The sequence below is a fragment of the Chiloscyllium plagiosum genome, unplaced genomic scaffold, assembly GCF_037043375.1.
Source record: "Chiloscyllium plagiosum isolate Xiang-an unplaced genomic scaffold, Cpla_swu_hap1 HiC_scaffold_13, whole genome shotgun sequence".
Taxonomy (NCBI): Eukaryota; Metazoa; Chordata; class Chondrichthyes; order Orectolobiformes; family Hemiscylliidae; genus Chiloscyllium; species Chiloscyllium plagiosum.
Genome location: NW_028270151.1, coordinates 13,486,339 through 13,509,311, shown reverse-complemented (window position 1 = coordinate 13,509,311; position 22,973 = coordinate 13,486,339). Strand labels below are relative to the sequence as shown.

Genomic DNA, 22,973 nt, shown 5'->3' with positions numbered 1-22,973 from the left:
CTTAATGCCATTTAAGCTTACGAAAGGTGACATATGAACGTTCTACTACATTTAATGGTAAGTGTTGCTGAACAAAGAGACCTTGAAGTCAGGTTCATAGCTCCTTGAAAGTGGAGTCACAGATAGATAGGATAGTGAAGAAGGCATTTGGTATGCTTTCCTTTATTGGTCAGAGTATTGAGTACAGGAGTTGGGAGGTCATGTTATGGCTGTACAGGACATTGTTAGGCCACTGTTGGAATATTGCGTGCAATTCTGGTCTCCTTCCTATCGGAAAGATGTTGGGAAACTCAAAAGGGTTCAGAAAAGGTTTACAAGGATGTTGCCAGGGTTGAATGATCTGAGCTACAGGGAGAGGCTGAACAGGCTGGGGCTGTTTTCCCTGGAGCGTCGGAGGCCGAGGGGTGACCTCATAGAGGTTTATAAAATCATGAGGGGCGTGGATAGGATAAATAGACAAAGTCTTTTCCCTGGGATGGGGGAGTCCAGAACTAGAGGGCATAGGTTTAGGTTGAGAGGGGAAAGATATAAAAGGGACCTAACGAGCAACTTTTTCACACAGAGGGTTGTGCGTGACGGAATGAGCTGCCAGAGGAAGTGGTGGAGGTTGGTACAATTACTGCACAACATTTAAGAGGCATTTGAATGGGTATATGAATAGGAAGGGTTTAGAGGGATATGGACCAAGTGCTGGCAAATGGGACTAGATTGGGTTAGGATATCTGGTTGGCATGACGAGTTGGACTGAAGGGTCTGTTTCCATGCTGTACATCTCTATGACTTTATGACTCTATTTCTGGATAGTGGGGAATAGCTGCATTAGGTTTCCTGATTACTTGCTGCACATGCACGCTATCCTTCTATAATTCATATACTAGGGCATCCTGATCTCCCTGAATCTCAGAGCTCTGCATCCTCTCACCATTTAGACAACATGCTGCTTTTTAATTTTTAAAAATCTGTATTCCTTTAAGATGTTGCTTAATACCCTATCTACTTGGCCAAGCTTTCTTTCACTGTCTCCTAATATCTCTTTAAGTGTCACATTTTGTTTAATAATGTACCCATGAAGCACTTCAACATGATTTTACAATGTTAAAAGGGCTGTGTAAATGCAGGTTGTTGTTGCTAGTGCTGTTCAGATCTAAAGGGCAATTATAAGACCTGTAATTCATTCTTTATTCTGTAGTGTAGAACTCTGCCTGATGACTGAAGAGGTAACTTGAAAAGGCAGAAGTGGGTACTGGAGATGCTGGAGATTAGAATCAAGATTAGAGTGGTGCTGGAAAAGCACAACAGGTCAGGCAGCGTCCCTGGAGCAGGACAGTCGATGTTTTTGGCAAAAGCCCTTCATTAAGAATTCCTAATGAAGGACTTTTGCCCGAAACGTCGATTTTTCCTGCTCCTTGGATGCTGTCTGACCTGCTGTGCTTTTCCAGCACCACTCTATCCTTGAGGTATCTTGAGAACTCTAGTCAGCTTTTTCCGTAAATAAAGTGAGCAGTTATAACACAGAAGCAGAGATTTCAGTAATTGTTCAAGATTTCAATATATTACAAAACTTGATTTGTACACCATTACAGCAAACTCTTATTTTTCATAAGACACCGTACCTCAAAACAAGAGTTTATAGAACGATATTAAGCTTACTGTGCACCTAAAGTTGGATTAATGATAGCCAAAGGTTTTATCTGGGATGAAACATTTGTCTGTCTATATTTTTGGGTGAAAACCGGAGATGTCTTTCTGTTTTCCTGAAGGTGATGACTAGATGATGTGGAATGGGACATGGCTCATGTGGAGAAGTGTGGGCCTATTTGTGGATGGCTCTCTCTTTGCAGTAAAACCCCCATCCTATTCCTCTTCTTTAATTAGGAGGGGAGAAAGAAATTTCAAGAATGTTTATTTCCCCACTCCACTCAGTTATGAGGAAGGGCTTTGCCAGTCACTAGATTTATTTGTATAACAGTGCAGTTTGTGCTGGGCTCTGCTATAAATTACAAAGGCAGCAAAAATGACAACTCACCCCTAACGTTGTTACACATGGTAACAAGAAGACCCCATTCTCGCAGTCACCCATTCGCCCTCAGATGGCGAGATCTATCAGAGCCAAGCATTTGGCTTTTTCCTCTCAAATTTCCCCAGTTTTGTTATTGGTGTATTTAGTGCTACATTGAATTGAGGCAACAAATGGACTGCCATCTCCTCCTGCCTTGGGAAATGTCCATCCCTTCCCAGTGAACATGCATCAAGACTGCTCTCTCTCATTCAGGGGCAGGTTTTATCCAGCTTTGAGTCCAGTGTCTGAAGCATTACTACATCCTGTTGTCTCCACTAATGCTGCCTGAGCTGATGTGTGTTGCCAGCAGTTTCTGGTTTTGGTCTTTGTACAGTTTTTATGTCCTAAAGCTTATCTCCTAACACAGCAACTACCATACCTCATTATCTCCGTCAACCGAAAAGGACTGGGACAAAGCAATTGGTCGTATATAGGGCAAGTAGTGTACTGGTGATGTCAGTGGACTAGCAATCCAGTAACCCTTGGTTATTAACTCTGGGCACATGAGTTCATATTCCCACTATGGCAGATGGTGAAATTTGAATTTAATTAAAAGTCTGGAATAAATGCTAGCTAATGCCATCCATGTAAACATTGTTGTAAAGACCCATCTGGATCAATAATTACCTTAAGGGAAGAAAATCTGCCACCCTTACCTGGTCCAGCTTATACCCCACTGCAGATGGTAGAATTTGAATGCAATTAAAATCTGGAATTAAGAATCTAGAGATGACCAGGAATCCATTGTTGATTGTCAGGAAAACCCATCTGGTTCACTAATGCCCTTCCAGGAGGGAAGCTGCTAACTTTACCTGGTCTGGTCTGCATGTGTCTCTAGATCCATTGCAATATGGTTGACTCTTAACTGCCCTCTGGATAAATAGGGATGGACAATAATTGCTTACCTAGCTAGTGACATCCACATCCAATGAATGAACTTTTAAAAAATTTAATCACGGATACCTCTCATTTTTGGTACTGGAGGCTGGAATGTCCTTGTGATGATGTAACACTATAATCTCAGTTCAAAGTCACACAGGACACAATCATAGAGCCCCCGACAGCAAGGAAGCAGGCCATTTGGCTCATCAAATCCACCCCAATCCTCCGAGCAGCATATCACCCAGTCCCACCCCATCCCTGTAACTCTGCATTTCCCATGATTAATCCACCTAACTTACATATGTCTGGACACTATGGGCAATTTAAGCATAGCCAATCCATTCCTAATCTGTACATATGTGGACTGTGGGAGGAAATCCACACAAGCATGGGGAGAATGTGCAAACTCCACACAGATGCTCAAGGGTGGAATTGAACCTGGGTCCCTGGTGCTGTGCAGCAGCAGCACTGACCACTGAGCCACCATGCCATCCAAAGTGACCTACAGCCCATTATGGACATATTTGATACTCTGTAAGGCAACCCTTGCCCAGTTTTTCTGACTTGCAAGAATCTGTCAGTTCTAAACCACACAAGAAACAAGTGGATTGTGCATCATCTTCACTATCATATTCAAGTTAACCCCAAAAGTTCAAATGGGAGTTGACATCTGTGCCATTTGTAAGTAAATAATTGTATTGATTGGGGAGAGTTTGCTGATGGTGGCGTGTTTTCCTTGTGTTAAACAGGTAATGACTAACACAAGGGGTCATAGTTTTAAGCTGGTTGGAGGAAAGTATAGAGGGGATGTCAGAGGCGGGTTCTTTACACAGAGAGTTGTGAGAGCATGGAATGCGTTGCCAGCAACAGTTGTGGAGGCAGGGTTATTGGGGACATTTATGAGACTCCTCGACATACATATGGTCACAGAAATTTGAGGGTGCATACATGAGGATCAGTGGTCGGCACAACATCGTGGGCTGAAGGGCCTGTTCTGTGCTGTACTGTTCTATGTTCTATGTTCTATGTAATGTGGATCAGGTCAGCTGCTCACTCTAGAAGCTGCCTGAGCTTCTGTCCATTAATGATAAAATGTAAACTTTCTGTAAGGGGTGGGTAGTCCATAAAACCTGTTCTACACTATAGGTGAGTTGAAGACTTAACCACAGAACTTTATTATGAAGTGAGCAAACTTGTGGAAGAAATAAATGTTGTGTGCATATTTTTAACCTGCATTTTATGTGCATTTTTGCAAGCGGGATCTCTCGAGTTAAAGTGATATCAAAGTTTGTTCCCAAAAACAAGTGTTAGCATTACACTGTAGAAAATTCCTTTACTTTAAAACTACTTCAAACAGCTTAAAGCTTCTCTTAAAATTAGTGGTCGAGGAACATCGCACCGATTCGATGTAGGCTTGTTTCTCCATTCTGACCTCAGCAGTTAATTTCAGGGATCAGAATGAGTTCCATGTGGGTTTTGATTTGGAAGGATTGTATGTCCTTGTGGTGAAGAGAGTCAAAGGAAAACCTCCTGTGTCCGCTGAATCCTGTTTATTGGTCATCTTGCGCCGGTATCGGGCAGTGCGCCTCTCGCCGTGTTAGTCTGAAAGCAGAGAAACAGAAGAAAGAACAAAGGCAAATTTTCAAAACGAAGCAGTTTTTTTTGTTGATATCTGCGGTGGTTTTGATATCCAAGGTCTTTGGGGTTGGGGTCCGTCTCCAGTGGAGTGGGACTTTGAGACTGTGAGCGCCCCCTCTATGTTAGGAGACTCAACTCCCCCAACTTTGCAATGTTGAATTATGGGGCATAACAAAGAGCCATAAGAGGGAATCTTCCTGTCAGATTCTGGCAGACAATATTCAACATCTAAGCAGACATCTGTTAGACTCCCTGCTCAGTTTCCGGTGCTCAGGTCACAGTATAGTAGAGGGAAGGGAAATGGAGGGGTTTACAAGATTCACAGGAACGGTTCCAGGAATGAGAAACTTCAGTTCACGAGGATAGATTGAAGAGGTTGAGCAGACAGGTTGAACACTATTCTCCCAGGAGAGGAGAAAGCTGAGAAGAAATTTGAGAAGAAGTTTTCGAAGTCATGAGCGGGTTGGTGAGAATAGATATGGGGAAGCTGTCCCCGCTTGTAAAAGGAACAAGAATAAACAGGTAAAGATGTAAAGTGATCTGCAAAAGAAGCAAGGGAGATATGAGAAAATAATGTTTTCAGGTAGCGAGTCATTAAGTGTATGGAATGCACTGCCTGGAAACGAGGTGGGGGGGGGGGGCAGGTTCAACTGAGGCACTCAGGAGAGCTTTGGATGTTATTTGCAAGGGTATGGAGACAAAACAGGAGATTGGCAAGAAATAATAGTGCTCACTTGAAGAGCCAGTGCAAACACAATAGGCCGAATACTGCACCATAATGCTTCTGTGATTCTGTGGTTGAGATGATTATACCCACTCAATGCCCTAATATTCACTAGTCTCATGTGCTAAATGGAAACACAGAGACCACATTTCAATTTAAATCATAAACTCTCTGCAAGTGTGAAGAAGGCACATGTAGGGCAACTGGATTCACCGATGGAGAAAGGCAATTGAGGGCAAGAGTGGACTCAAGAGAGCAAGTTTCCACCCACACCTAATCCAGATCCACCCGAAACTGGGGAGTGAGTTGAGGAAATTGTATCCCCTTTTTTGATTGCCGTGGGGAGAAGAATTATGATCAAATTTATTTGGTTACCATAATTTATTAAGTTAAAAATCACACAACACCAGGTTATAGTTCAACAGGTTTATTTGGAAGCACTAGCTTTTGGAGCTCTGCTCCCTCGTCAGGTAACTAGTGGGGCAGGATCATAAGACACAGAATTTATAGCAAAAGATCACAGTATCATGCAACTGAACTGATATATTAAACAAACCTAGATTGCTGTTAAGTCTTTCAACTTTTAGAATGGGTTGCAGGTTTTGATTCATTAATATACAAGTCTCAGAACTTTTTTCAAGTTGTGAATTGAAACTGGCAACCCATTCTAAAAGGTGAAAGACAAGGTTTGTTCAATACAGGTATATCTTATCAGTTGCATGACACCATGATCTTGTACTATAAATCCTGTGTCCTATGATACTGCCCCACTAGTTACCTGATGAGAGAGCAGTGTTCCGAAAGCTAGTGCTTCCAAATAAACCTGTTGGACTATAACCTGATGTTGTGTGATTTTTAACTTTGCCATCCCAGTCCAACACTGGCACCTCCTCATCACAATCTAATAACACATTACTACTTAGATTACTTTTTTGAGAAGCAAATGTTTGTTATGGCTCCCTAATAGGATTAATGGAATCATGCAGCATAGTGGGAGGCCATTCAGCCCCTCATGCTTGTGCCTGCTTTTCTACAGGACTAGCCAAACTATTTCCGCTCATCGGATATTTCCCAGCAACCCCGTAAATATTTTGCTGAAGTTTCCAGCATGCATCGCAGTCCCTTTTGAAAGTTACTTTTGAACCAGCCTTTGATCTTTAGGCAGTGAATTCCACCACAGGAAATGACATCACCAACCTAAACACATAAATAGAAAATGGGCCATGCCACCTTGCTTCATCCAGTGACCCACTGATGATGTTACCTAGTATGGTGACGAAACGTCTGAAATCAAACCTTCCAGCTCAGCAAGCAAACCTACATCCAGAACCTCAACCTGAGCTACAAATATTCTCAAAACTCGCTAGTGAATTCCACTCACTGGATCAAACAATTGTCCTCTTTTCCCTCTGTTTCTTTCGCCAAGCACCTATCCATCTATTCACAGCATCCTGAACGACTATTTGCCAATAAAGAATATTCTTTTCCCTCAGCTTCAGAAAAAAGCAGATAAATGAAAATCCTTCCATTCTGTTGTCATTTCACCAAGGATCCTGCCAGTTTCCGACCAAAATCTTTGACAGAAGTTTGACACAAAGCTCAAGAAGTTCCCTGCACACTTGAAGAGCCAGTTACAGAGTGGCTAAAGCAGAAGTTCTCTTTGTCATTGAAGAAAAGGAACATTTCAATGGTGGTTCATGGATTCATGAACCATGGACAGGTGAGTCCAATCTATACTGAGCCACCGATTTGTCTACACAGAACATTGTAATTTGGTTAGCTCAGTTGGCTGGTTTGCAATGCAGGGTGGTGCCAACGGTGTGGGTTTAATTCCAGTACCTGCTGAGATTACCATAAAGGGCTGTCCTTCTCAAACTCTCCCCTCACCTGAGGTGCAGTGACCCTCAGGTTAAACCACCACCAGTTGTTTCTCTCTCTCAGTAATGCACGATCTATATCTGGTAGGACGATGGTGACTTTGCCAAATTGCATCAAATATGAAGACGAACCTTTGGGAACATTTTGCTCCCTGCTATCACATACAATGTGCTATCCAACACGTGCCTGCCTTTTGTTTCAACCTCACTTGTGCTGATCTGGAAATCATGACAGATTTTACAATGTTGCATGATATCAGTAATAAACAGGTTAACTTCCTCTGCCTGTTGCTTTTAATGAAGGCAGTAACTCTTCATTTCAAACAGCATAAACTCTCTCCATTTAATATTGCTCATTGGAATTTATGAGTGAATGTTGACTATTGTACAGAAAATAAGCTCTATTTTTGTAGCCTTGAAATGGAGGTGCTGGTTTTGAACTGGGGCAGAGGAAGTTAAAAATCACACAAACACCAGGCTATAGTCCAACAAGTTTATTTGGAAGCACTAGCTTTCGGAGCGCTGCTCCTTCATCAGGTAACTAATGGGGCAGGATCATAAGACACAGAATTTAGAGCAATCTAGGTTTGTTCAATATACCAGTTGCATGACACTGTGATCTTCTGCTATAAATTTTGTGTTTTATGATCCTGCCCCACTAGCTACCTGGTGAAAGAGCAGCGCTCCGAAAGCTAGTGCTTCCAAATAAACTTGTTGGACTATAGCCTGGTGTTTGTGTGATTTTTAACTCTATTTTTGCAATTTATTTTGTGACTCAAACTGGACTGTGGTGACAAAACACTTTTTATGGTGTCTTTCTAGACATATGTGACAATAAATAACTCATAGAGTATGAACACAGCCCAGTTATTTCCAACACAACCAGATCGGATCTTCCCTACACGGAAGGCAAACAAGGATTTAAGTATCTTTACCTCCTAAGTACATATGTATTCAGTAGCATGACAGTCCTAGATATTTGCCATAGCTGCTTAATCCTATTTTACTGCAATCTATAAAGTACACAGATTAGCTGGAAAGAAATGGATAAGCACGGCGATAAGATAAAGTAACCATGTAGACTACCTGAACTGCAGCAGCTGCACTCCCCACAGAGAAACCCGATCAGTCCATTGACAACTTGGATGGCACAAAGAATGAGCTGAACTCCACTTAGCACCAACAGGAGAGCGAACAAGGTAACATGCCACTCGACAATATTGGGTGGCTCACTGCAGATGTCCCACATCGTGTGATTTCCCAGGTAATCGCTGCCAAAGAATAGAGACAATGCATAAATAATGAAAGCCAAGTTAACAAATTCATGGAATACAGAGAATCCACTTGCTCCTTCCAGTTTCTTTGAAGATTTAGGCATTTAGGTTTGTTGCATTGCGTGTTTTTGCGATAGGTTCAACATTCATTAAAGATTACTACTGAAATGTCTTCCCTTCCAGATAACTAGCTGCCTTCACTGTCTCCACACTACCACACCCCATCCCAAACATGCATACACACACATATTCAGAAAGACACACTCAACACAGATAGACACCCATGCATACAGACATACACACAAATGCATGCACATGCAGTCACGTAAACATACAATCTCAGTGTTTTTGTAAATTATCTTAAATCTGGGGAAAAAGCAAAAATGCAGGAAACCCTCAGCATGTCTGGCATCATCAATGGAGCGTCAAACCAGAAATGTTTCAGGTCAATGACATGTCAATAACTGTTCTGACCATTGAGTTGTAGCAATAAAACGGGATCTCTTTCATCAAAAGCTGCCAGAGCTGCTGAGGACTTCCGGCATTTTCTATTTTGATGTCCAGCAAATTTGCCTTTGTCTTTATCTTAAATCTATGTGCTCTGGTTACCAACTCTTCCACCAAGTGAGAAGACTTTCATGACCTACACTGCCCAAATCCTTCATAAATGTGTACACTTGTCTTTAATCTCTCCTCAACCATCTCTGCTCCAGGATGAACACTCCCAGTTTCCCCAGTCTGAGCACATTGCTGAAACCCCTCATCTCTGATGGAGTTCCAGCAAATGTCCTCTGCAATGTCTCCATGGTCGTAACATCCTTTTCAGATTGTGGAGCTCAGAATTGAGCTCAATATTCCAATGGAGGCCAGTCACTGATTTGCCTTGGCTTAGGTCCACCTTTACTGCATTCTCTCCCGCCTGGGATTTCCACAGGTTTTTAGCAGAAATGCAGCAGGAGGTGCGGAGAAATACCTACAAACATTAGGCTGATTGCAACTTTTGAAAAACAATACTGAGCCCTTTCTGGATGTAATTGTAGGAAGTGTTTTTTTTTTATTAGACTACAAAGTTGAACGTTTGAAGCAATTTGTAGGCGGAAAGAGATGTTTGAATCGGAAGTCAGACAGGATGGTATCTCATCTCATTCAGTTGGTTCACAATGCAAGAGGCCAAAAAGGAGTTTTTCAGCAAAGTCTTTCCGGGGTACGGAAGAAGGGCTATTCTTTCTGGATTGTCAGAGATTACAACATCACCTGACTGTCTCCACTTAGACTATACTTGTGCATTTGTTCACAAATGTTAACATGTGACTGTTATGCACAGATGGGAAGCAGCCGATAATCTTTACAGCAAATCTTATCAGACTTGTGTAATGAGCCAACATGATTGTTTATTACTTTTAATCTTTACAATGGGAAGGTGGGACTCTACAGAGAGGACTGTCTTCACTTGATCCAGAGGGGTACTAATATCGTGGATGGGAAATTTGCTAGTGCTTTTCAGGAGGGTTTGAAGTAGCTTAGCAGGGGGATGGGAACCTGTGGTGTAATTCCAGTACAAAAGAGGATGGAAGTATGTAGGACATGGACAGCAAGCTGGTTTGAAGTGTGGCAAAAGTGAGGACTGCAGGTGCTGGAAACCAGAGTTTAGATCAGAGTGGTGCTGGAAAAGCACAGCAGGTCAGGCAGCATCCGAGGAGCAGGAAAATCGACGTTTCGGGCAAAAGCCATTCATCAGGAATAGAGGCAGGAAGCCTCCAGGGTGGAGAGATAAATGAGGGTGGGTGGGGCTGGAGAGAAGGTAGCATAGAGTACAATAGGTGAATGGGGGTGGGGATGGAGGTGATAGGTCAGAGGGGAGGGTGGAGTGGATAGTGGGAAGGGAGATGGGCAGGTAGGACAGGTCATGGGGACAGTGCTGAGCTGGAAGGTTGGAACTGGGGTAAGGTGGGGGAATGGAGAAATGAGAAAACTGGTGAAATCCACTTTTGAGCAGAGGAGATGATCTGGGGTTTTTTTGGACAGAGGATGTCTACTTCAATGCCAGGAGTATCTGGAATAAGGTAGGTGAGCTTGCAGCATGGATAGGTACTTGGTACTTTGATGTTTTGGCCATTTCTGAGATATGGATAGAGCAATGTCAGGATTAGATGTTGCTGATTCCAGGGTTTAGATCTTTCTTTAAGTTCAGGGAAGGTGGTAAAAGAGGGGGAGGTATGGCTTTGTTAGTCAAAGATAGTATACGGTGGCTGAAAGAACTTTTCACGAGGACTCGTCTACTAAGGTGGTATGGGCTGAGGTTAGGAACAGGAGAGGAGAGGTCACACTGCTGGGAGTTTTTTATAGGCCTCCACAGAGTTCCACGGAAGTGGAGGAGAGGATCAGCAAAATGATTCTGGGTATGAGTGAAAGGAATAGAGTGGCCATTATGGGAGATTATAACTTCCCCAACATTGACTGGAAACGCTATAAGTCTGATACATCGGATGGATCAGTTTTTGTCCAATGTGTACAGGAGGATTTCCTGACGCAGTACGTCAAAGGGCTGACAAGAGGGGAGGCCACACTGGATCTGGTGCTTGGTAATGAACCAGGCCAGGTGTTTGGTTTAATTGTAGGTGAGCACTTTGGAGTGAGTGACCATAATTCAGTTACGTTTAGTTTAGCGACGGAAAGGGATAGGTTCATGTCACAGGGCAAGGGTTATAGATGGGGGAAGGGCAATTATAATACAATTAGGCAAGACTTAGGAGGCATAGAATGGGGTAGAAAAATGCAGGGGATGAGGACAATCAAAATTTGGAGCTCGTTCAAGTAAGAGATATTGCGTGTTTTGATAGTGGTGTGTTCCTGTCAGGCAGGGAGGAAGTGATAAGATAAGGGAACTGTGGTTCATTAAAGAAATTTTATCTCTTGTTAAACGGAAGAGGGAGGCTTATGTGACATTGAGGTGATGGAGAGTTACAGATTAGCTAGGAAGGATTTAAAAAGAGAGTTAAGAAGAGCAACGGGAGTATATGAGCAGTCTTTAGCAGGTAGAATAAAGAAAAATCCTGAAGCTTTCTCTAGATATGTGAGGAATAAAAGGATGACTAGGATAGGAATAGGGCCTGTCAAAGACAGAAGTGGGAAGTTGCGTGTGGACGTGCTAAATGAATATTTCACATCTGTTTTCACTCAGGAAAAGGAGAATATTGCAGAGGAGAAGACTGAGATACAGGATATTAGACTAGAAAAGATTGAGGTTAGTAAGGAGGAGGTGTTATCAATTCTAGAAGGTGTGAAAGTAGCTAAGTCCCCTGATCCTGATGGGATTTTTCCAAGAATTTTCTGGGAAGCTAGGGAGAAGGTGGCCGAGCTTATGTACTTGATCTTTGAGTCGTCATTGTCTACAGGTTTAGTACCAGAGGACCAGAGGATTGCTAAAGTCAGTGGAGTGGCAGACAGTGTGGAAGAATGTTGCAGGTTACAGGGAGACTTGGATAAACTGCAGAATTGGGCTGAGAGGTGGCAAATGGAGCTCAATGCAGCTAAATGTGATGTGATTCATTTTAGGAAGAATAACAGGAAGGCAGAGTACTGGGTCAATGGAAAGATTCTTGGTAGTGTGGATGTGCAGAGAGATCTTGGTGTCCATGTACATAGATCCCTGAAAGTTGCCACCCAAGTTGATAGTGCTGTTAAGAAGGCATATTGTGTGTTAGGTTTTATTGGTAGAGGGATTGAGATCTGGAGCTGGGATGTCATGCTGCAGCTTTACAAGACGCTAGTGTGGCCCTACTTGTGTGCAGTTCTGGTCGCTCCATTACAAGATGGATGGATGTGGAAGCATTGGAAAAGGTGCAGAGGAGATTTACCAGGATGTTGCCTGGTCTAGAGTGAAGGTCTTATGAGGAAAGGCTGAGAGACTTGGGCCTGTTGTCATTGGAGAGAAGAAGGCCAAGAGGGGATTTGATAGCGACATACAAGATGATCAGAGGATTAGATAGGGTGAACAGTGAGAGTCTTTTTCCTAGGATGATGACATCAGCTTGTACGAGGGAGCATAGCTGCAAATTGAGGAGTGACAAATTTAAAACAGATGTCAGAGGCAGGTTCTTTACTCAGTGGTAAGGGCGTGGAATGCCCTACCTGCCAATGTAGTTAACTCAGCCACATTAGGGGCATTTAAATAATCCTTGGATAAGCATATGGATGATGATGGGGTAGTGTAGAGAATGGGCTTAGACGAGTTCACAGGTCGGCGCAACATCAAGGGCCGAAGGGCCTGTACTGTGCTGTATTGTTCTATGTTCTATGTTAATGTATGACCTACTGTGTTAAAATGAAGCCCAACATTGTAGCAAAGTAAAGAAGTGAGGAAGCTGGAGACCAGAAATAAAAACCAAATGCTGCTGGAGGAACTCAGCAAGTCTGGCAGCATCTGTGGAGAGAGAAGCAGAGTTAAAGTTTTAGGTCCAATAACACTTCTTCAAAGCTGATTGTAGCTGGGAAAAGCTTGGATAATGGAGGTGGGGTGGGGAGGAGTAGATGATAGGTGGAGATGAAGTCCAGAGAGAGAGAGCAACAGTTGGGCAGACAGTATGGTAAGGTCAGGCTGGGGAATCAATAGCTGCTAATTGGGACCATTACTAGCTGACAATGGGATGATAGTGGTAGCAGCCCATGTGATGTCAAGACCTGTTGAAGAGAACAGGCTCCCTTTCAGGAAGATATAGACAACACTTAGAGGAGAAAACCTAATGGAACAATGTTGACCTTTGGATATGCTCAGGGAGATCCTTAAGAGGGGAAATATTTTTATGCAATTTAAATGGGATTTCAAAAAATGGGCTTTATCATGAGTATTAAAGTACAATGACCACTCTTAGCGAAATTTATTCTCCAATTGTAAAGTTCTTCTTCTAGGGAGGGCCAGACTTCACTGCTCTCTCACACACACACACAGTCACACACACTCACTCACCCACACTGTCACATTCTCACAAACGCACACACGCACTCACTCACACACATTCACTCTCTCTCACACATTTTCACACATATGCTCACTCACACACACACTCTCACATTCTCACAAACGCACACACACACTCACTCACACACACAATGATCATGTGAGGGAGGTGTGGGCAGTATCAAGTCGGGTATCCCTCCTCTGAATGCAGTTTGAAGGTGACCACAAAACAGCTGAGTGCTGTGGAGGCTGAGACTTCACTTCTCTGTATGGTCTACGTGCCACGCCCTGCACCCTCATCTCTCCCCACTCCAATACCCCCATCCCCACTGCTGGCCCTTCTACCATAAATACTCAGCCAGTATCTACCATAGGCAGACTCCAGGTACCATGTAGCAATATAAAACATTAACTTCTAACAATTTTAAAATTATGCACACTAAATGGATTAAAAACTCTTTGGTGAAATCAACTCAAGTCCTTTAAATTCATAAAACCAAGTGTATGTCTATTCACTAACCATGCAAAACAACAACCCATCTTTTAATAGCCGCCTAAACCACACAATTGAAATGTAAACTCAGCCCCCTGCTAGATAAGTGATTTTTGAAGCTTTTGAAACTGAACCAAGCATTCCAGCTATAAAAACAGCTCTTGGGAAATGTCCACTGAGAGTCTATTTCGACTGTAAGAATGGATGGTTATTTCCTTCAAAGCTATACCAGATGGCCTGTCAATCAACACATTTCAGCAACGGGTGTCTTCATTTTACTCCTTAGGTGCATTAAATTGAAAAGGACCGAGGTTTTAAATAACTTCAGGTCATGACATCATAAAAAAGTCTTACTTATTCTTTATGAGCATTTATACCTTCTCCATTAATTTGTAATTACAACCGTGTGGATTAAAGACTTAGAACTGCCCGAAAAGGGTATTTGTTTGAATTCAGCACAAATTCCAAACAGTTTGGTTTGCCTGTCTGTGTGATTCACAACCCATTGCCTTACTGGCAAAAATAGAATCTGTCAGAATTAGGAACTTAACTTCGCATCCTGTTCCCACCCACCATTTTTAAATGCCTCTGGAGTCAGCCCAACTGCACGAAAAATTCAACCTTAAGATTGGCGCAGGTTACGTGAAACTGCATCCTCCATGACTTTCTCAACAAAATGCTAATGCTTCATAATTTGTTCATGAACATAGTCAGCATCTGTGTGTACAAAGTGGTGCAATTTTCACTGAAGCAGTTTAAATTTTTTTTATTCATTCGCAGGATATGAGCATTGCTGGCAGACTGCCAGTTCCTAATTGCCCTTAACAAGGTGGTCAGTCTGGTTTCATTGCTTTGTTGAGAATTCATAACAATTGATACAACTGCATAGGCAGCTAAGAGTCAACCACATTACCAAGGCCCTGGAGTCAAATGGAGGCCAGACCAGGTAAGGATGGCAGATTTCCTTCTCTGAAGGACATTAGTGAACCAAATGGATTTTTCTGACAATCAACAATGGTTTCATAATTATTAGGGGATTTGTAATTTTAGAATTCTTTTCTTATTGAATTCAAATTTCACCATCTGCTGTGGGAGGATTTGAACCCAGGTCCCCAGGACACTATACAGTCATAGAAATGTACAGCACGGAATCAGACCCTTCGGTACAACCCGTCCATGCCAACCAGACACCCCAACAAGTCGAGTGAAAATGCCACTAGCACATCACCTTCCTAGAAATGCATGCTTATGAGCTTAAGCATGGATGAGTGGAATAAAAGAGTGATTAACATAGGTTCACAAATGAAGTTCAGAAACCGTCATAAAATCTAAGCAATAGTTGACATGAATGCATCATTGGATGAGAGTTGCTTGCCAGGGGGCATTCATGAGTGCTTTAGAAGACCTCGAATTTCAATAAGTTAGTTCTCCAAAGGCAATTCTGAGAAAGTCTGAATGAGTGATTTTTCTTACCCGTTAGTAAAGACGTAGGTGTAATTGCTGTTGTTTATTGTGGTACATTTTGGACCCTGGTTGAGGCCCACTGCAGAAACGATGAAACAGTAGGCAGCTCCTGCCACACCAATTGCGGCAAAGATTACAGAGGAAAAATTCTAAGCCAAGAGAAAACAACAACTTTATTAAAATATGACATTAACAAAGTCTAAGACTGTAGAAAGCGAAGTTGTATCAGTTCAAAAGGTAATCTCTCTCTCTGATCCCTCATTTCACTCTAACTCAATATTTCCTTCATACAAATTTATTGGCTATCCAGAGGGCAGTTAAGAGTCAACCACATTGCTCTGGGTCTGGAGTCACATGTGGGCAGACCAGATAAGGATGGCAAATTCTCGAGGGCTTTAGTGAACCAGATGGGTTTTAAAGACCATTGCCAATGGACATGTGGTTGCCATTTGGCCAGTTCTTTATTCTAGCTCTTTTTTAGATTCATAGAATCCCTACAGTGTGGAAACAAGCCATTCAGCCCAACAAATTCACACTGACCCTCTGAAAAGTATCCCATGCAGATCCCTACCCTATAACTCTACATTTCCCCTGACTAATGCACCTAACCTACACACCCCTGAACATTAAGGTCAAAAATTCAGCATGGCCAATTTACCCAGTCTGCACATCTTTGGACTGTGGGAGAAAACCAGAGCACCCGAAGGAAACTCGCAATCTCCATTCAGACAGTCGCCTGAGACTGGAATCAAACCCAGGCCCCTGGCGCTGTGAGGCAGCAGTGCTAACCATGCTGCCCTGATTTTTAAAATTGAATTGATAATTCATCATTTACCATGCTGAGATTTGAACTCTGAGTATTGGCCTGGAGGTTCTGAATACTTAGCCCAGTCACATTATGGCTATAAAACCGCTTGCCCTCCATCAAAGAACAAACTACTTAGTTCCTTCAAATATCTTTGAAATGAGGCACAAATGTTGGCATTAACCTAAGGACTCATTTGGGGCACTGTTGTTGTTGACAGTCATTGACTTACAGTAGCTCTTTGTTTCAATGCATTCATGGGATGAGGGCACCACTGGCCAGGCCAGCATTTAATGCCTATCCCTAATTGACAGGGGAACATTGCCTTGGGTCTGGGGTAGCATGGAGGCCAGACCAGGTATGGATTGCACTTTCATTGAAATAGAATCCCTACAGTGTGGATACAGGCCCTTCAGCCCAACGAGTCCACAGTGACCCTCTGAAGGATAACCCAACCAGACCCATACCCTACATTTACCTCTGACTAATGCACCTAACCGACACATCCCTGAACACTATGGGCAATTTAGCATGGCCAATTCATCTAACCTGCACATCTTTGGAATGTGGGAGGAAACCAGAGCACCCAGAGGAAACCCATGGAGAGAATGTGCAAATTCCACACAGAGAGTCACCCGGGGCTGGAATCAAACCCAGGTCCCCGGCGCTGTGAGCCATCAAATGGTGCTAACCACTGAGCCACCGTGCCGCCCCTTGCCTAAAGAAAGTTAGTGAACTAGAATGGATTTTTCCTGACAATTGACCATGTTTCATGGTCGTTGTTAAAAATCTTCATTCCAGATTTTTAAAAAATTGAATTCAAATTCCAACATCTGCTGTGGCAGCATTTGAACCCAGGCCCTGGAACATTGCCTACAGTCTCTTCTACAGTGTCTCATTAGAGAGAAGGTTAAGAGGTGACTTAATAGAGGCATACAAGATGATCAGAGGATTAAATAAGGTGGACAGTGAGAGCCTTTTTCCTCAGATGGTAAAGGCTAGCGCGAGGGGACACAGCTTTAAATTGAGGGATGATAGATATAGGATAGATGTCAGAGGTAGTTTCTTTATTCAGAGAGTAGTAAGGGCATGGAAAGCTCTGCCCTGCAATAATAGTAGACTTGCCAACATTAAGGGCTTTTAGATGGTCTTTGGATAAACATATGGATGACAATGTAATAATGTAGGTTAGATGGGTTTCAGATTGCTGTCACAGGTCAGTGCAACATTGAGGGCTGAAGGGCCTGTACTGTGCTCTAATGTCCTCTGTTCTATGTTCTATGAGTCTCTCAATTAACAGTCCAATGATAATACCACCAGGCCAATGCCTCCCCCTTTACATTAGCTCTGGGAAATATTAGCCTGTCTGTCAATGCTGTAAAACCAAAATTGCCATTTTCACTCATGGCCCAGTGTCTTTGTCTGCCAGTGAGATGTATCAGATCCATGGAGCTTGATTGTAATTGGCACCTAATGGACAAGACAGGATCTGGCAGGTGGAGGGGGGAAAGGTAGGGAAAAATACAATCTCAAATCCCAAACCCCTCGACGAGAGGCCTTCAGGCTCCGTGACTTCAGTATGGGGTCTTGGCTGATGATACCCTGGCAGTGGGTCTGAGGTAGGAGTTGCTGAGTGCCTCTAGTCAGATCCCTTCCTTTTGGCACGCTAGCAGGCCAAGAAGAGCGGGCGTCCATTCTCTTGCATGTCGCAAGTAAGCTTTCAGGCTAACCCCATTCTCGTTAACAACTCCGCTCACACTCAGCCACTCCCCAGTGTTATGGACTAAGCCAGACCACTCAAAACATTCTTAAGCAGGAAGCTCAGACCATAATTTTGTAATTTGTTTCGGTAAGTGTACAGTGAAGATTACTCGGATTAAGTTAGTGAGATTGACTACTAGATTTTATAACAGACAAACATTTATTCACAAAATTACACAATGAAACACAAAGAACAGAATAAAGAACCCTTACAGAACTCAGTCCATCCAAACTAGATTTAATTATGCTGTTCCGAGTATACACAAAAGTCCCAATAAGCAAACCCTCTTTAAAAACCAGTGTAAATGGAACACATGCTTATAGGTTGAAGTTGAAGAGCAGAAAAGTTAGAGAGAGTTTCCACACAGCTCCCTGTTGAACTTCCAACCAGTTCAAGACGGAACTAAAACTGCTCAGCTCAGCTAGAGAGCTGACCACTCCCCTTTCATTATACAGGTCCCTTCTAAAACATGACCACTTTGGCCTGAAGACTCATCTGTTTACATATAAACAAAAGGTCTCTCAAGATCCTTTTCATCTCTGTACCAAACCAGACTGATTGGAGCCCACCCTGGTTTATTACCCCTCTGAAAAAAAATCAAGGACAGAGTCTCCTTGAGCCAAGGAACAGCTTTTAGAAAAAACAGGGACTAGCTTTGTGACACTAACACCAGCCCAAAGTCTTGCAGTCCCCTTCCTGTGGTCAAGAGGTGTCCAGCTGGGGGGCTCTTGTAAGCTCACAATACGCTCTCCCACAGACCAAGCAGTCAATCACGTACTAAAAGTATGGAGCTGGAAAAGCATGGCTGGTCAGACAGAATCCGAGGAGCAGGAGAATCAATGTTTCAAACATAAGCACTTCATCAGGAATAATATTCGAAACATCGACTCTCCTGCTCCTTGGATGCTGCCTGACCGGCTGTGCTTTTCCAGCACCACTTTTTGTACCTGATCTCCAGCATCTGCAGTCCTCACTCACTCCCAGTCAATCAGGTACATCCCAGCCCAAGGGTATTTGTTTAAGACTCTGCATGATTTGCCAAGTTGTCCATGTCTCCTGCTTCACTCGGCTTTCTTGTATCTTCTCTCCCTGTCCCCATTCAAAGCTCAACGCAGCAATTTTCTGCTATTGAATCTGAACGGATGGAAACTTAAAAGGATGAGCCTATATGCTCTGGGTGTTAAAGTAAATCTAAAACTGGGTCATTCTAGTTCGAAGGATAGTAAAGCAATAAAATCAAATTGCATTTTAGCCTGTGAAGAAACCCACTCGACCTTGTTTAAATGGTTTGCTGCAGGAAATGGTTGAAGCAGAGACCTTTGAATTATTTAAGGCAAAATAGATGCTGGTACTCAAATCAGGGAAGACACAGGCTCCTGAGTAAAGAGAGAAGGGGGAAAGAGAGAGAAAGGTGCTAGCTAATTTCAGACTTCCATAGCAGGGTGAGTGCGGATGCATAGAGCCAAATGTCTTCCCTCTGTAGTAAAAATATCTATGGTTTTAAATACAAGAAAATTAAACTGTTCCCTTTGTATCCAAGAATAGAGAAGATTAATAAGTGAAGTAAAAGATGATGATTAAAGGACTTGATAAGGTCAAAAGTGAAAAACTGCTAATCCATTTGGCAAAGGAATACAACAAAATGAAATGACAGAACCCAACCTTAAGCTGGACCCATGGAGTCTAGCAGTACATACACAATGGGCTGAAAGGCCTCTCCTATAGCATAGGCTCCCCACAGTGTGGAAACAGGACATTTGGTCCACACCGATCCTCCAAAGAGCTTCCCACCCAGACCCCTACCCTATAAAGTTGCATTTCCCATGGCTAATGCACCTAACCCATGTAGCCCTGGACACTATGGGCAATTCAACATATCAATCCATCTAATCTGCACATTTTTGGATTGTGAGAGGAAACTGGAGCACCTGGAGGAAACCCATGTAGACACGGGGAGAACATGCAAATTCCACACAGATATTTGCATGAGGTTAGGATTGAACCCAGATCCTTGGTGCTGTGAGGTAGCAGTGCTAACCACTGAATCACCGTGCCACCCCACAATACACAATGCTACTCTATAATGTCAGGAAGCACTTCTTCACACGGTGGGGAATGAAAGGCTGTTGAGGCTCGACCAATAGAAAATCTCGAAACAAATTGCCAATTTTCTTTTTGCCTAAGACATTTGAGTGTTGGGTAGCTGGAGGGGATGTTGGATGGAGCAACCAAAGTTACAACTGAGATCAGCTATGTCCTACTTGAATGATGGAACAGGGACTGAATAGCCTATTTCCATTTTTATGAATAGCTTATTCCCATTTTTATGATCAGGTTCAGGGATAATCAGGAGGAGTAAATAAATGGAATTTATAAAACACCAGTTTAGGCTTATTGTAAACATAGGGAACTTGAATAGTTCTTGGAATTTAAGTTTCAGTGATGAATATGTATGAAGAAGTGAATATATTGGTAAAATCTAGTGATACGATGGTCAAGAAGACACATCAATCCCTCTTCTTTCTCAGGCGGTTAAGGAATTTCGATATGTTCACGAGGACCCTCACTAACCTTTACAGATGCATCATAGAAATCACTGCTTGGTACGTCCAGGGCTCTGCCCAGGACTGTAAGAAACTACAGAAGGTTGTGTTCACAACCCAGACCATCATGCAAGTCAACCTCCCATCCGTGGACTCCATCTACACTTCTCATTGCCACGGAAAGGCAGCCCAACCTCGTCAAAGACCCTTCCCACCCCGGTTGTGCTCTCTCCCAACCTCTTCCATCAGGCAGAAGATGCAAAAGCTTAAATGTGTGTATCAGCTGGTCCAAGAATAACTTCATCCTTGCTGTAATTGACTGCTGAATGGACCTCTCTAATTTCAAACCTAACGTCGGTCTTGCTTTTGTGCACCTCCTGTGCAGCCGTAACCTTGTATGTCTCGCTCTGTCTAATGGCCCTATGATCTGTATGATCTTGTTTGCTGTGACCTACCTATACTACTCGCAAAGCAAAGCTTTTCACTGTACTTAGATGCATGTGACAACAATAAATCAAACTCAAATATTCGACCAAGCCTGATTGCAATATCTGCCCGGAATTATTGGGGAATATGTCCCAGCAACATTCCGTCAGAGCGTTCACCCTCCAGTTCCCCCTCACTGCTTGTCTTCTTTTCCAACCAGACCTCAACCCCGGTGCCACAGGGAGGAACCTGGAAGAGGGGAGGAAAGCTCTCGGATAGTAAGGTCCAGGGGAAAGCCTCAATTGTGCTTACCGCAAACCGTTTCCCACAGCTCTCGTTTCCACAACAGCCACAGCAGTCATTATTCTCCATGCCCATGAAGACGAGGATTGGGAACACCATCTGTCCACAATCAAAACACAAATATTAGATTGGTGTAAATAAATGTCTGAATGGTGGACCAATTTGGTGATGATAGGGGGAATCATCAATATGCAATCACCGAAGTCTTGCAAGAACCAGATTAACATTGCGATGTGAATAAAAAAAACGAAAGAACTGCGGGTTCTGGAAATCAGAACTAAAAACAGAAATTGCTGGAAAAGCTCAGCAGGTCTGGCAGCATCTGTGGAGAGAAATCAGAGTCAACATTTCAGTCCAGTGACCCTTAGAACTGGACCCAAAACCTTCTGAGGAAGGGTCACTGGACCTGAAATGTTAATTCTGATTTTTCTCCACAGATGCTGCCAGACCTGCTGAGCTTTTCCAGCAATTTCTGATTGTGTTGAAGTATGAATTTTGGACTAAATAAGGAGAATTCGGTTAAACTCGGTGCTAATATAGATTACACCTGCCTCTAAAACTGCAAACAGACTTGGATGACTTTATGCTCGAATTTCAAAGCTTCCTCTTTTGAAAGTTCTCTGTCTATATCATAGGACAGAGCGAGTGTTGAATGATCAAATCAAATGCCATTAAGTGTTTGCACTAAATACTGCAACCTTGTTTTCGCAACTTTCTTTAAACAGAAAGCATAGAGGAAATTTTATTTGAATACGTGGTTTTCAGAAAGAAACAACTCCATTCCCCTGGAGCCCCCAACTCCCTCCCCCATCCAAGTTTAACTAAAATGTTATTTACCAGTAATCCAGATCCTATAATCCCACTGAAGCACCACACGGTGTCGGCCAATTTCTCAGGAGTATTGTATCCCGTTTTTCCATTCGGGAAAAAGAGCAGAGTGTTTAAGATAATACCGAGAAGAGCCAGAGGGATGAGTGTGATGCCTAGGCACTTGGCACATTTTTCGTAGCACATGATGGTTAATGTCAGCTGCTGGTTCCTTTTTTCCCTGGGGGATTAAATGTGGCACAACTGTGGAGGGAAATCTGTGACTTGGATGAAGAGCGAATGGTGACTGAATGTTGACAGACTTTTATAGGCAGCCACCTCTAGGTAATGATGTTAGATACTGACCTCCCTACGTAGAGAGAAAGGGAGAAACTTAATAAAAAAATTGCCATGACAACTATCTTATTCTGTCAATAATTCACCAAGTTCAGCATTACACTCAGAGTTCGTGGACCTCTTGCCTGAAAAATATGAACCTGCAGCGCTGAACTAGTGACAGCTGCACACTGATATTTTATGACCATGAATCAATTCATCATTGCCTGGTAAAGAAATATTACTCAGATTTTTAGTTTCATCTCATCCTCTTTCACATTCTGCTCTTTGAGTTTGAAAAGTGTTGCGTCAGATTATTGAACAGTGCAGATGTCGGACAATCCAACATTAATCATGTTTTTAAATTAAAATGACCTTTTAAAGCAAGCTAATATGAGTCACTATTTGTGCCGCTGTAGTTTAACACACCAGTAACAGAGGGTTCAATATCCTTCAGCTTTGCTGCGCTCTGGGGAAGGCATATGTTTCTGACTCAATTGAAAATGGATAAAATGTAGCGCAATTGACCATGTTTTAACGTCTATTCCACAATGACCGATGTTTAAAAAATCCATTCTCTGGAAATGAGCGGTAGTGGCTGGTCTGGTATTTGCTGACCATCC

At 42.8% G+C, this 22,973-nt stretch overlaps 1 protein-coding gene across 1 annotated transcript; it reads right to left on the bottom strand.

The window, feature by feature from the left end:
- Window positions 1-1,519: 1,519 nt before the first annotated feature.
- Window positions 1,520-22,337, bottom strand: LOC122556164 (transmembrane 4 L6 family member 4-like). Its single transcript, XM_043702677.2, has 5 exons — window positions 22,045-22,337; window positions 21,217-21,306; window positions 15,378-15,517; window positions 8,267-8,451; window positions 1,520-4,543 (listed from the first exon to the last, which is right to left on the bottom strand). Exons 1-5 carry the CDS (start codon window positions 22,219-22,221, stop codon window positions 4,539-4,541), a joined length of 597 nt encoding a protein of 198 aa, XP_043558612.1. The 5' UTR covers window positions 22,222-22,337; the 3' UTR covers window positions 1,520-4,538.
- Window positions 22,338-22,973: the final 636 nt, after the last annotated feature.

Excerpts from the sequence above, each read along its gene's own strand:
- LOC122556164 (XM_043702677.2), bottom strand. The coding sequence starts at position 22,221 with ATGTGCTACGAAAAATGTGCCAAGTGCCTAGGCATCACACTCATCCCT. Across the intron at positions 15,518-21,216 it reads GCTGTGGGAAACGGTTTGCG|AATTTTTCCTCTGTAATCTT; the intron begins GTAAGCACAATT and ends CTCTTGGCTTAG. Across the intron at positions 8,452-15,377 it reads ACCTACGTCTTTACTAACGG|CGATTACCTGGGAAATCACA; the intron begins GTAAGAAAAATC and ends ATTCTTTGGCAG.